This window comes from Phocoena phocoena, chromosome 11 (genome assembly GCF_963924675.1).
Source record: "Phocoena phocoena chromosome 11, mPhoPho1.1, whole genome shotgun sequence".
Lineage (NCBI taxonomy): Eukaryota > Metazoa > Chordata > Mammalia > Artiodactyla > Phocoenidae > Phocoena > Phocoena phocoena.
The window spans coordinates 46,442,250-46,457,732 of NC_089229.1; the positions used below are offsets into that span (position 1 = coordinate 46,442,250).

A 15,483-nucleotide genomic window follows, 5' to 3' on the forward strand; every position below is an offset into this window, starting at 1 on the left:
GTTTACTGGATTTTTTGTTGTATGTTCTAACAATTTTGCATTTCTTAAAATTAAGCTGTAGCCACTTCAGTATTTCCTGAGGTAGTGTTCCATACATGTAAAATACCATTCCAAGGAAATAATATGCTGGGCCTAGTGTCTTCCTGTATTCTCTCTACTCACATTTGTTTTGACCTGTATTTGCCGGTTCTCCATTACCTTGGGACACCAACCAGTTGGCACCATATTTGATCGCCTGATGCTCACTTCAGGCCCCTTTAAATTTAACATTTCTTTAAGTACAATTTCTGACTTTGACCCTCAACATATGCTATTTTATAGTTAATTCTTGGTTCCACACAGCCAATATTACTAGTAAGAGGCACTCACACCTTCTTTCAGGACACAAGGAGCCTTTATATGTTGGAAGAACACCACCTTGCCTCCCAACAAGAGGAGGGAAATCACAGAGGAAGAATCAATTGTAATTTAGTACGAGGGTCTGTGGTCTTTATGGTCCCTGGTAAGTTTATCACAGAATTAAATAAATACATATATGCATATGCAATTATACACATAGACCTACATATACATTACATACATACATAAATGGAGGATGAAAAACCTATCTTTTAGGGATAAATCAGAAGTTATAAAAAATACATACATTTTAAACTTTTAAGTTCTATTTCAATGACAATCATTTGAACTAAAATAAAAAGATTATTTTTCTCCTGTGAGCTTCCTGTGTTCAGTAAAATCATGGATATGGTATATGGATATCAGAAGAATTAGGGTGGATATAGAATTTATATACTGGACTCTCAGATATACAGATAAATAAGGTAGGTTTGCATTACATCTCATTCCTCAATTCAAATGCTGTGTTTACTTTTCCTAAATTTTTCACTTAATTTATTAGCCATGTTATTATTTCTGTAGCAACTATACCCCTTAATAAACTATAGTGCATTTTCTCAATTCAGAGTTATTTCCAACAACAAAACTGTCATTTTCTTAAGAAACTATGAGTAGTTGCTATAGTCAATTATGGTACCATAAAAGAAGATATTGGGTCCTTATTTCTGTAATAGTTCTCACTGAATTATATGCATGTACAGAAAGACAAACTGATCTGCTCACAATAATTCATGCAGTATTTAAACCTAATAACATTTTTCTCCAATGTAGACGAGGGTCCAACGTATCTCTTACCCTGGACATGAGTAGCTTGGGGAATGTTGAACCCTTTGTGGCCACACCAACCCCACGGGAGAAGGTAGCAATGGAGTATCTGCAGTCAGCCAGCCGTATTCTCACAAGGTCACAGCTCAGGGACGTCGTGGCAAGTTCACATTTACTCCAAAGTGAATTCATGGTGAGCCTGCTGTTTATGATTCACTCTTCAGTAGGTATTTTGATATACTAGGCACTAGAGGCACATTCTAAAATGACACTGTCTTCCACTCAGGCAGCTTACGGTAAAACGGTTACAGTTCAAAAGGTTAAGTGCAAGGATTTTAGATCCACCCTGCATCTCATCAACTGTTGGTAAGCGTTCAAACTAGAATGTGAATTGCGGCAGGGTGTATAAGGGCTGGCCAGGCAAAGTGACAAGAAGGAGCTGAGCATTCCAGGATGAAGGAACAGCCTCGCTGTCACTGTTCGGGAAAGTAAATTGTGCAGTTTGACAGGAGCATTGAAATTAAGGTGGGAAGTGACAGAAAATGAGTTTCAGATATAGAAGAAATCCAAGTCTTAATACCTCTTTAAGGGTTTGGACTTATCTTGTGTTTTAAAAAGATCACTATCTGCAGTAGAGTCAGCATTAGAAAGAGGTATTTTGGAGACTGTAGACATAATCCTGTGGAGCTGTGATGGTGGTCAAAACTAAAAGAGTAGCAGTGAAAATCTGGGAGGGGGGCTTCCCTGGTGGCGCAGTGGTTGAGAGTCCGCCTGCCGATGCAGGGGACGCGGGTTCGTGCCCCGGTCCGGGAAGATCCCACATGCCGCGGAGCGGCTGGGCCTGTGAGCCGTGGGCGCTGAGTCTGCGCGTCCGGAGCCTGTGCTCCGCAACGGGAGAGGCCACAACAGTGAGAGGCCCGCGTACTGAAAAAAAAAAAAATTGGGGAGGGTCTATAGGCACCTACAAGAAGTGGGCTTAATAGGCTAAGGCGGCCAAGGAAAAGTCAGGGATGACACCCCCATTTTTAGACTTGAGCAACAGCGTGCGTGTATTGTCATTTAATGAAATAAGGAACACAAGAGGAAGACCCAATGTGAGCTAAAAATGATGGTGAGTTTCATTCAGCTAAAAATGATGCTGACCCATCAGTGTTGCTGGTGATAATGCATGAACACACATTTCAATCTGGAGAGCATGGAGACAGATTAGACCTTCTTAGGTCTCATTGTTGCCCAAGGGGAATATCCATTTTATAGAGCCCCTTGCATCTTAAAGCAGTTGTACATTTAAGCCATAGCTGATGGGTGTAATAAGTTGATGACTTCAGGGTCAGTTCAGATGTTTGCAACCACCCTAATGATGAGAGACAACAATAGGTTAGATCTATCAGCTTCATCAACTATTATTAAAATACAAGCATGTTGCTTTAAAAATTAGACTTCATAGCATATCATCTTTTATGTATGAAAAAAAGGAGAACTGGGAGGAATAAAAGAACCAGTCAGTGATCACAGAAGTGGCCGAGGGTACACCTAGTATTCTTTTCTACAACCACAGATAGCTCTTTGTTCTATGAGATAAGCCCTTAACACAGTCTACTTCCCTGAGAGATGAGGCCAGCAAGGAATGCCGAGGAGAGAGATGATGCTGGAAGATGACAAATTGTCAGTGTGTGTCAGAAAACAGGAAAGATCGGGGAGGAATAAAGATATTCACGGCTTTGCTAAAACAGACTAACTTGTTGGAAATTCCCAAGCATGAACATGTGGTTTGTACTGAACATTCAACAATTTTGCTTATTTTGGTAACTTGGAACTGAGAACTTACAACATTTAGTTGGAGCAGAGAGTAGGGATAAATATCGTAAATACCTAAAATAATGCAAGCTTAGGAAACAATATTTTTAAAGTAAGCTACTCCTCTCACTGGACCGAGTCTTAAATTCACAGTAGTCAGGCTTTTCTTGAATTTTCAGATTGACTGAAAACAAGGACAATTTAAATAAATTTGTAGATAATTTCTTTCATTTCAATGAATATTAAGCTGTCAAGTTCTATTTTCTGTAGGAGAAAGTGTAGATAACAAAAATATTATTTTATGTGATCTAGGGACAAAAGGTATTTTAATGCATATTGACCTTATCTAAGCAATCCTTTGCAGAATTTTATGTTAGAAAACATACTATTTTGTATAATCAACTCCTTAAATATTTGTTCAGACCCTTTTGAAAACGTTGGCTTTTTGTTTCCTTTGTCCCAGTCAGCATCAGACGCCCAGCTTTTCTGTCTAACACACAGAGCAACTTCTGCTTTAATTGTTCCCTCCTCCATCATTTGACATATATTCTGACATAATAAAAATATTTGTGTTCTTGTTAAGTGCGAGAGGACAGTGCCTAAATGCCCTTCACTACAAATGTTGCCTTTACAACCACAAATGGAACAGTACAATTATAAACCATTTCTTAATCCAAAAAAATGCGTCATATCATCGTCACTTAAATCAGCAAAAATGCCCTTTATATTTACCATTTGGGGAGGAAGGTTTTCATAATCCTAAAAGAGTCACAATTATTGTTAAAAGAGAATCTATCATAATAAAATTTTTGGTACTGAATCTACACAAAGATAGGAAGAAATCTGAATACATTGTTTAAGAAAAAGCAATTTTTCAGCTGCCTGTTTATATATTTCCAGCAATTACGTCAGAACAGGATTCTTAAAACCTAACCAAAGTTTTCTATGTCTCTTTAAGAACTACATATCAAATAATACTTTCTAACACACAAAGCCGTTTCTTGGAGTCAGCTTGACAGGGTGCAGCTGATGTGTTTATGAAGGGAAGGGTGTTGGTCAACCAGAGGTGGTAGTCTGTTGTTTCATAAATGACTTTGAAGTCCAGTAGAGCTCTGGATCAGATGGCCCCCCGTGAAGATTTTCTTTGTGACAGCATTAAATACAGTATTTGATATCATTTATTTTTGCAGGAAATACCAATGAACTTTGTGGATCCCAAAGAAATTGACATTCCATGTCATGGAACTAAAAATCGCTATAAGACCATTTTGCCAAGTAAGTTTCTTGAATTAACTAGTTTGTGTTGTAAAGCGCAAGCCTTCCCCATCCACCCCTACCTCACCATTTCCCATCCTCACAACTTCCATATACACACCAAATGTGGAATTGCAAACACATCTCAAGACTAATAATCGTTAAAGTGGAATTTCCTGGCGGTCCAGTGGTTAGGACTCTGCGCTTTCACTGCCAGGGCCTGGGTTCAATCCCCGGTCAGAGAACTAAGATCCCGCAAGTGGTGCAGCCAAAAAAAAAAAAAAAAAAGACTAATAATCATTAAAGTGGTCTAAGGTTAATAACTTTATCTTGTATTACTCTTAAAATAATGGTCTGCTCATAATTTCAGTAGACACATGGTTCTAAAACTTTACTGTGGCACACATTATGGTCAACTGACTTTCACTAAGGGTGTCAAACAATTCAGTGGGGAAAGGCTAGTCTTTTCAATAAGTGATGCTGAAGCAACTGAGTAGCCACATGCAAACAAAACTGAAGTTGGACCCTGACCCACACAGCATACTAAAATTAATTCAAAATGGATCAGAGGCCTAACTGTAAGAGCTAAAACTCTAAAACTTTTCACATAAAACAGATGTAAATCTCATGACCTTGAATTAGTCAATGATTTCTTAGATATGACACCAAAAGTATAAGCAACAAAAGAAAAAAATGGGTAACTTGAACAAAATTTCAAAGTTTTGTGCTTCGAAGGACACCATCAAGAAACTGAAAAGATGATAATGACACAAAATGGGAGAAAATATTTATAAATTATACATCTAATAAAAGACTTGTATCTATAATATATAAAGAACTCTTATAACACAATTATAAAAAGACAAAGAGCCCAATTTTAAAATGAGCAAGGGACTTGAATAGACATTTCTCCATAAAAGATATACAAATGGCCAATGAGCATGTGAAAAGATACTCAACACAATTAGGCATCAGGGAAGTCAAAACCGAAGTGAGATAACACTTCATAACCACATGATTATAATTTAAAAGACAATAGAAAGTGTTGGCAAGGATGTAGAGAAATTGGAACCTTCATACTTTGATGGTAGGGATGTAATATGGTACAACTACTGAGGAAACAGTCTGGTAGTTCCTCAAAAGGTAAAACCTAAAGTTACTATATGACTCAGACTTTCTACTCCTAGTTATATGCACAAGAGAAATAAAAACATGTATCCACACAAAAGCTGTACACAAATATTTGTAACAGTATTTTCTGTAATAGCCCAAAGAGTAGAAATAACGACAATATCCATCAACTGATGAATGGATAAATAAAATGTAGTATGTTCACACAACATACTATTATTCAGCAATAAAAAGTTATGAGGTACCGGACTTCCCTGGTGGCACAGTGGTTAAGAATCCACCTGCCACAGGAATAAAGACACAGATGTAGAGAATGGACTTGAGGACACGGGGAGGGGGAAGGGTAAGCTGGGACGAAGTGAGAGAGTGGCATGGACATATATACACTACCAAATGTAAAATAGATAGCGAGTGGGAAGCAGCTGCATAGCACAGGGAGATCGGCTCGGTGCTTTGTGTCCACCTAAGAGGGGTAGGATAGGAGGGGTGGGAGGGAGACGCAAGAAGGAGGGGATATGGGGATATATGTACATGTATAGCTGATTCACTTTATTATACAGCAGAAACTAACGCACCATTGTAAAGCAATTATATTCCAATAAAGATGCTAAAAAAAAAAAAGAATCCTCCTGCCAATGCAGCAGGCACAGGTTAGAGCCCTGGTCCAGGGAAGATCCCACATACCGCGGAGCAACTAAGCCCGTGTGCCACAGCTACTGAGTTTGTGCTCTAGAGCCACAAATACTGAGCCCTCGTGCCACAACTACTGAAGCCCGAGTGCCTAGAGCCCATGCCCCACAACAAGAGAAGCCACCGCAAAGAGAAGCCCGTGCACCACAACGAAGAGTAGACCCGGTTGCCATAACAAGAGAAAGCCCGTGTGCGGCAATGAAGACCCAATGCGGCCAAAAAATAAATAAAATTAATTTTTTTTTAAAGTAATGAGGTACTTTTTTTTATGAGGTACTTCTTTTTTTAAAGAAGCCATCACAAATGAACTCATACTGCATAATGCCATTTATATGAAGTGTCCGGTGTGGCAAATCTGTAGACATAGAAACTACAGTTGTTGCCTAGTGGTGAGAGGCATGAGAAATGACTACTAAAGGGTATGAGTTTTTTTGGGAGATAATTAAAATGCCATCCTTGCTAGAAACATTCTATATACTATCTTGTATCCTTACAGAAGAGTCTAGTAGCTATAGGGCTGCCTCCAGAGCCAATCTGCTGGGGTTCATATCCAGCTGCACCACTTACTGTATGGCCGTGGGTAAATTTCTTAATTTCATCTGTGAAATGGGAGTAGTAAGTAGTAGCCACCTCACAGGGTTGTTGTAGAGCCCAGTGCTTTGCACATGATAAAGTGCTCAATGTTAGCTATTCTCATCATAACTCAGAAAGATACTATTGTTCCTTTCTTACAGAGGAGGAAAGTGAGGCTTATAGATATTAAAGAAGCAAGATTCAAATCCAAACACATCTGCCCCCATGCTTTCCACCACGGATAGTTGCACAACTCTGTGGATTAAACAAATAAAAATAAATTATGCGGTGGCACATTTTAAACGAGTGAGTTGTATAGTATACGAATTATATCTCAAGAAAGCTGTTACCAAAAGACTTCATTGTGCATAACAATCACCTAGAGTCCTTGTTAAAAATCTAGTCCTGTGCCCCACCCTGGGGATTCTGTTTAAGTGGGTTCTGTTGGGCCCAGGAATCTGTACTTCTAGCAAACACCCAGCTGATTCTGATACAGGTGATAGCAGGACCACACTTTGAGAAACACTTTTAGACTATGTTAAAACTAAATTTAACTCCATGAAATTTATCGATGTCAAGCAGTGAGCTAGATGCCGGGAACCAGTAAGGAATAAGGAGCAGCATATAAGATCAAGGAGGTCACAGACCAGAGGAGAGACATGTAAATAAGTAATTATGTTCAATGTAAGAGCCTGAATAGAGATCTTGCCTAACCGGTGTAGGAGGACTGAGTAATTCTGCCTAGAAAGGCAAAAATACTTTGGAGAAGAAGCAATATTGTCAATCACTAAACAAAGCTATAGTTGGGATTTGGGCAAAAATCCATAAACATCTCAAGGCAATAGCTCTGGAAAGGTGGAGCCACGAAGATTTGTTTTAGAGTATTGACATTGAAATAGTAGAGTATTCATAATTCAGTTCATTAATTCACTCATAAAACACCAAATTCTTCATATTTATAGTAATAGAGCAAGAATTACTATTAATATTGTCCTTGGGCTTCCCCTTCTGTTGGAGGTGTTTCGGAAACACATTGTAACAGTTACTCCACTGTAACATATTTTTAATTGGTCTGTATAGTTAAACCTATTTACCTAAGATATAGTCACTGTTGAAAGATATTTTATAACTATAATTGGCTGAAGGGGATGAAAGTGCTGTGTGTTACAACTGGTCTCTCTCTCTCTCTCTCTCTCTCTCTCTCTCTCTCTCTCTCTCCACCCCTCCACCCCGACCCCGCCACCCCGGACTCTCTCTCTCAGGACTTTTCATCTGAAATTTACCAACCATAAGTAATTAGGGCATATACATGTATTGCAAGTATTATACTTAACCACCTAATCTCAGAAGGATTTGGAAATTATTAGGACTATTTTAAAGTTCAGCCTTCTCTGTTTCCTGCCAGATGCTATCAGACAACTGCTTCACAGTCCTGTGTCAGCTTTTCCATTCCCAGAACTGGGTGGGTCGCTTGAACCAGGGCACCTGTGCTGACAACTGATGTTGCAAATAACAGATTTTCTGTTGAAAATGTCTATAGCCTGAATACCCCACCCACCCCCTGTTGCACAGAATATAATCTAGTAAATATAGCTTGGACAAGCCACATCACTGGCTGGAAAATCATCAGAAAAGACTGGAATGAATATGAAAAGCTGCTCTTTATGGTTTATTTTAGACTGTAATATGGCGTAAATTTGAAACATTACATAAAATAATAATCTTAAAATGATTAATATTTTAAATATTCTAATTGTTTTTATTGTTTTAGCCTACAATAAACTCTCAAGTTTAAAAGCTTCCAGCTTGTACATATTAGTGAGTTTGTATAATTTGGAGGATGTTTTGCAGTAGAAATATGGATGGCCAAGAACCAATTAAATTGTAGCTTTTTTTCTAAGGACAGTGTCAGCCTGGCTCAGAACAATCTTAAGTGGTAGATTAAAGTGCTTAGGTCAAGTTTATGTCAAATTACTTTACAATATAAACAAATATTTGTGATAAAAATTTATCTATGTCCTAAACACAAGAGCAATGGGAAAAAACTGATCATATATCAATGTGAAATTATTTGTATAACAAAGAAATATAACAAGAAATTTTATGTATATTTTTTCCATGCAGCCAATTTATTTATACAACTATAAAACAATATAAATCGAATTTTAAAACCCTATTTACTCTGACCATCATTTTATATTTAAAAATTTAAAGTCTAGTATTGTTTCCTACTTACATTATGTTTTCCATTTCACTGTATAAAGTGCCTAGAACAGAGTAAATATGCAAATAAGTGAACCACTCATTAAAGCAACGAGTTGTATGACTCAGCAAAATACCGGAGTTTAGACTTGATTTCCTATCCTGGCCAAAACATTTACAATTTATGGAAAGCTACTTAATCTTCCTGTGCCATCCTCTCTTTGTCCCTAAAAATAGTAATAGTGATACTACCCTGTAAGGCTATTGAAAGAATCAAATAAATGTATGAAAAACGGCTAGGAAAGTTCCAACTAATAGTAAACCCTCAGCTCATGTTAGTCTCTCCTTTCCTTCTCTACCTAACTGAATCCATCATTAACCCCAGAAACAATTCCAGAAAATAAGAACACTAACCTTGGAGAGAAACGTTTACAGTTTCAAAAACAGTATTGAAGAGCCCTGTTTTCTCTTATAATGTTCACATGCATGTTAAAAAGTGAATTTCATATAATCTGTCACTGCATTGCCAAATTCAGCACTGTCCACTAAAACTCTCTACAATGATGGAAATATTCTGTATCTCCAGTGTGATAGCCGTTAGCTGCATGTGGCAATGAGCACTTGAAGTATAGCTAGTGCACTCAAGGAACTGACTTTTAAATTTTATTATATTTTAATTAACTTAAATTTACCTACATGTGGCTAGTGGCTACCGTAATGGACAACACAGGCCTAGAGTCTTCTCTCTCTTCCAACAAATTTGAAGATGATTCCCAATCACCTTGAAGGTGTGGCCAGTCCCTGCTTTCCTTCCATTTCCCACTTATCTTAAATTCATCTCTGAAAACTACCCTATTCCTCTCATTCCTGCCTTTGCCCATCACTGGGAGTGATACACTTTTCCCTCATCTAATAGCTTCTTCTCTGACTTCAAACCTTAAACACATTTCCTCCTGGAGAGGAAATCTTCAACTCAGGATCCAGGTACCATTTTGTCTGTTAAAAAGAAGACTTAAGATTGCCAGAGGGTATTTTAAAGAGATCAAAGTGGGGAAATTTGATGTGTTCTATACACCAAAACTTTATGTGTTCAATAATTTGTTGAGAGGAAAAAAGAAACAAGAAGGAGGGAAGAAGGTAGAGGAGAGGAAGGGAAGGAAGGGAGGGAGGAAGGGAGGAAAGGGATCTAAGGAGGAAGGGAGGGGAAAAAGGAATGAAAGAGGAAGAAAGCAAAGGAAGGAAAGAAGGAAATACTGAATAAAAAGGGAAGAGCAGAAGACAGGGAGGAAAAGTGATCAGTGTTCAATATAATATTTGTAGTTATTATTGATACTTCCCAGATGGATCATAAATGGTATGCTAAGCATTTAGCATATAATTCAGAAATACCAATTCTGAAAAAAGTTATCATAGTGAATTTGACTAATATGTAGACTTAAAATGCATCACATGAATAAACTTATAACAATAAAGATGAAAATAATAACTGATGATGACAAATTTTGTTTTTTTAATCCTTGACATTTTTATTAGACTGAAAACACTAAAAATGCTTTGGTTGGAACCAAATTTATTTTCCCCTACTCCATCATATGTTGTATTCTTGTTTTTGTTTTTGTTTTAATATTTGGAAATCTCTGAATACTTGGAAATACTATAAATTACCAATTTTCAACATAAACTTAATTAAGCTTGACAGGACACCTGCTTCTAAGCAATTTTCGGGTTGAGTTCCCAGTAAATCATATATATCGTAGGCATTATAAAAACTGAAGGAAGTGGGCCTCTTTTCAAGTCTGAGTGGTTTAGGGCGTTTGTGGAAACTTTTAATAATCAGTGGATACTGAAAAGTAATGGAAGTTTTCCTGTCCCCTTTGCTATGAAAAGAAAAAAATTGAAAAAAAGCATTGTTTTAACTCTTTCTAATCGAAATTAATTCTAATGTTAAACACTCTCTGAGCCACATACCAAATAGAAATCACAAAGGATACAAACGTTAATTAAAGACAGCCCTTGCTCTCAAGGGGCTCATCACAAACCATTGAGGGCAAGCAAACATTTAAGCACTTAAAATACAAGATGTTAAATTCTAAAATAAAACTCAGGCAGCCTGAGCAAAGAAGGGAATGCCAGTAGAGCAACCACCAGCCACATATGGCTAAGTAAATTTAAATGAATTAAAATTAAATAAAATTAAAACTTTAGTTCCTCAGTTTGTACTAGCCACATTTCAAGTACTCAATAGCCAACATGGCTAGTGGTCACAATTTTGGGCAACACAGGTAAGGAACATTTCCATTATCACAGAAAGTTCTATTGGGCAATGCTGCTCTGGACTGTCGAATTGTCAATAAGTATTCATAATGAAATGAATGCAGTGGGCAAATAAGTTTATAAATAATACCTTCTTGGAAATTCACAGAGTATATTAGCATAATATAGACCCTGAGAAATTCTGCAGTGAAAAGATTGTTGTTCAAGTTTGTTGAATTCAGTGTTTTCCATATTTATTTGATTACTGAACCCCCTTTTTAAGGATGATCTAATTTATAAGTTATATGACCTAATTCTATATGTTATAAAAGAAATGATTTACAGATAACAGTTTGGGAAATACTGCTGTGGACAGTTAGGAACCATGGATGGCATTTAGGCAAGGGAATGATGTGATCAGATTTTATTTTACAAAGACCGCCTTGCCAGCTATGAGAAGGATGGATGGGTAAAGAACAAGATTGAAGGCAGTTAGACCAGATGGGATGCTCCAGTCCTAGACTAAGAAGAAAGCCTTGGGAAGAGGGAGGCAAGATAAATCCTAGCGAGTTTCAGGAAACCAAATGGACAGAACATGAATATGGAGGGTCAAGTCCAGCTAGTTTTCAAACACGGGCTCAGGAGCTGTGGTAGCACACGCAACATAGAATAACACAGGGCTATCAGGAGCACATGATCATGTGAAGTTTCACAAAGCTGTAGTATATCCAGAAGGAAATGAAAATTTTTTAAATGTGGTCTACAAGTGAGGAGAGTAGTCTGGTGTAAGATATATATTTGGGAGTCTCCAGGATATGGGTACAAAATCATGGGGATGAATCAATCACCCAACAAGGCAGTGTCAAGTGAGCATAGAAGAGTGTCAAGTTGAATCCTAGAATCAGCAACATTAAAGGAGGCAGACGAGGGACTTCCCTGGCGGGCCAGTGGTTAGGACTCCACGCTTCCACTGTAGGGGGCACAGGTTCGATCCCTGGTTGGGGAACTAAGATCCCATATGCCATGCAGCACAGCCAATAAATAAATAAACAAACTAAAGGAGGCAGAAGAAATAAGCAAAAGATTGAAAAGAGACCATCGAATAGGTAGCAGGAAACCCAGAATGCTGTAACGCAGCATCCAAGGGAAGAGAAAACTCCATGAAAAGATATATGATCTACAGTTTTTTAATTCTACACAGAGCACATGAAAAAATAAGTACCACCATTGGGTTTAGTAGCAAAAGTGTCACCAGTGGCAAGAGCAAGAGCCGTGTCTGCATAAGACTAGGGTTAGGATAGATTGGAGTGTATGCAAGAAGGATCGAAGTGTAGGTGAGGAGGTGGGCAAAATACACACTCAGACTTCACCTGTCGGGAGAAGAAGAACAACAGAACAATTGCTAGAGAGGAATGCATAGAACTGACTTCTTAAAAAATGGAAGGGGCCATTTAAATCAATGCAATAGACATTTACTGAATGTCTATTACATATATAAGCACTGTGCTAGACACCAGGTCTTATACAGATCATGAAAAATCCCCATCCTGGCCTTCAAGAGGCTCAGAGTGTAACCGGGTTAAAGAAATCACAAAGGGATTATTTACGTAAATGTTGGTAAAAATCACCACCGTGGTTCACAAAGAGCCTTTCAACTCTTCTTGATGGAAAGTGATTTAATAATCTATCCAATATCAGATATTTGTGATGTCAGTGAACAAACACATGGTAACTAAAGACAGCTTCTTCCAAGTAGTGAGAGCAGATTTGGACTGGACCAAGTGTTTGCTGTTGCGGAGGACAGAAAAGAGACTTGAGTAGGGAGATATGGTGCAAATTCCAAATGCAAAGAATAAGAAAAGGAGCGTAAATGAGAAATGGGGTCAAGAATCAGAAACCCACCAAAAATGGCATAAAGTAGAAACTCATCATCTTGGGCTTATGGACGAGATCTGTGTCAGGACAAGGGGTAAAGATGGTCTCAAATGTCCCTCAGTAAACACGGATCAAGAGACAGACACATATTTTGGAGATTAATCCTTTGTCAGTTGCTTCGTTTGCAAATATACAGCAGAAACTAACACACTGCTATAAAGCAATTATACTCTAATAAAGATGTTTAAAAAAAAAAAGAGAGACAGACACAGCCACACCAACAAAAAACATTGACACATGCCAGATGGTCAGTATATAAGTGTGCTATGTACTGGTTATTGGTGTTCTAAGAAACTTAAAAGAGTAAATCTGGTTAACACAGTCTTTCTTATTTTCTTCATTAGATCCCCTCAGCAGAGTATGTTTAAGACCAAAAAATGTAACTAATTCTTTGAGCACCTACATTAATGCTAATTATATTAGGGTAAGTAAATAAATCTAAATTTCTTTCTGATGAGCATGTCAATTTACTATTTGGAATTGTTAGTTGTTTTTTTTTTTTCCCCCCCTCAGAGTTGGTTAATAGCAAGTTTGTTGCTTTTTTTTTTTTTTGCTTGCTTGGTCATAATCAACCTTGGTAGTGGGTAATTTATAGTAAGTCTTCCTTTCCTGTGTGTCTGTGGCTATAGAGCGCCCTCTGAGGTGCTCTGGGGAGGACTGCGCTTTAGAAACCTCAGTACCATATGCTGTGCCTGACTTGCTGGGAGAACAACCCCAAGAATTGTGGTGCTAGAATCAATAAAGCTGCAAAAGTCTGTGTTGCTTTTGGATTATCAGAGCTATTTTGTTTTGAAGATCTTTCACCTAAACTTTCAGTGCAAGGCATGAACTTCAAAGCCAACATTTTTGTCTCCTTTCTCAAACTAGGGCTACAGTGGCAAAGAGAAAGCGTTCATCGCCACGCAGGGGCCCATGATCAACACCGTGAATGATTTCTGGCAGATGGTTTGGCAGGAAGACAGTCCTGTGATTGTTATGATCACAAAGCTCAAGGAAAAAAATGAGGTATGACCTTTACCCAAGTACGGAACATTATATTTTTTCTGTTGCTATAGAAGAGAGATTGTTTAAGGAAAATTGCCATATACTTAATAACAGATTTAAGATGGAAACATTAAGACATTTAAAGGCTAGGCCACTTTATGCTTCCAAAAAGTAGTAATTGGTGTTCTATGAATGACGACTTTCTTTCAGTTAAATCAATGTACTTGGCATACACGGATCACATTTCTACCCATGTATCTTTGTAAGGAAATGAGGGGCCATGAATTATCACTCTGATTTAGAGTCAGGGAAATAAAAAATTGTTCATTTACATCCCAAGCAATTTTTGAGCACCTACTAAGTGAGATACTATTTTAGTTGCTGGCAATATATTAGTAAACAAACACAAAGATTCCTGCCCTTGGTAGATTTTAACTTTCTAGTTGGGGAGGTACAAACAAAAAACATAATTTCATAAAAATATAGCATATTAGGGCTTCCCTGGTGGCGCAGTGGTTGAGAGTCCGCCTGCCGATGCAGGGGACACGGGTTCGTGCCCCGGTCCGGGAAGATCCCACATGCCGCGGAGTGGCTGGGCCTGTAAGCCATGGCCGCTGAGCCTGTGCGTCCGGAGCCTGTGCTCCACAACAGGAGAGGCCACAACAGTGAGAGGTCCGTGTACTGCAAAATAAAATGAAATAAAATAAAAGGAAAGTTGTGTAATTCCCAAAGGGTGCTTTCCTAGGCACTGCTTACATTTCATGGCATCTTTTTTTTTTCCCTTTAACATCTCATGGCATCTTATTGAGATAATTTCCAGTCTGATTTTAGTGAGCATTTGTGATTATTTGCTTGTCAAAATTACTATACCAGGGCCTCACCAGGACAATCAGAATTTAAGAAAACTGAACTTTCCTTTATACTCCTTTGGTGAGTTATAACCTTTGATTATACTATAACTCTGCTGCTAATCAAGAAATTTCAGGCTCACAAACAGCAATTTAAAGTTTTTTAAAGTTTGTTGTTTTCTTCCATTTTTGCTGCAATAGATAAAGGATCTTTTTCTGAAATTTATCCTGGAAAAAAAGTACATTTTTTGGCCAGTAGATGAAGTTTTATACTACATTAACTATATGCTTACTAAATAAATGCATTTCTATGAATCTTATATGAAAGCCTGAGGTGGCATAATAAAAATAACCGAATATTCTCAGGTGTTTCACCCACGATCAATCTGTCAACATAATAAGCTACTGACAATTCCTGCACAGTTGTTTAATATCTGTGACAGTTTACCTTCAAGGTAGGAAAATATTCTTCAAGTTTTAAAGGTGTACTGTCTGTATATATACACCCATACATACATACATAGAACTTATGTAATATGGCAGACTAGATAATCTGAAAAACCAGTCATACTGGGTGAAATATGATACAGCATGCATAGCAGAGCTTGAGAGGAAAAAGGTAAATCAGTCAAAAACTGAATAAAAGGCATAA

The 15,483-nt window shown here is 37.8% G+C and overlaps 1 protein-coding gene across 1 annotated transcript in view; it reads left to right on the plus strand.

Moving 5' to 3' along the window:
* Positions 1 to 15,483, plus strand: part of PTPRR (protein tyrosine phosphatase receptor type R) — a 248,124-nt gene that overhangs the window by 200,386 nt on the left and 32,255 nt on the right. The window contains exons 7-10 of the mRNA XM_065888284.1: positions 1,171 to 1,357; positions 4,152 to 4,236; positions 13,344 to 13,423; positions 13,867 to 14,004. Coding sequence (XP_065744356.1) covers positions 1,171 to 1,357; positions 4,152 to 4,236; positions 13,344 to 13,423; positions 13,867 to 14,004 — 490 coding nt within the window. The remainder of the gene's footprint in view (positions 1 to 1,170; positions 1,358 to 4,151; positions 4,237 to 13,343; positions 13,424 to 13,866; positions 14,005 to 15,483) is intronic.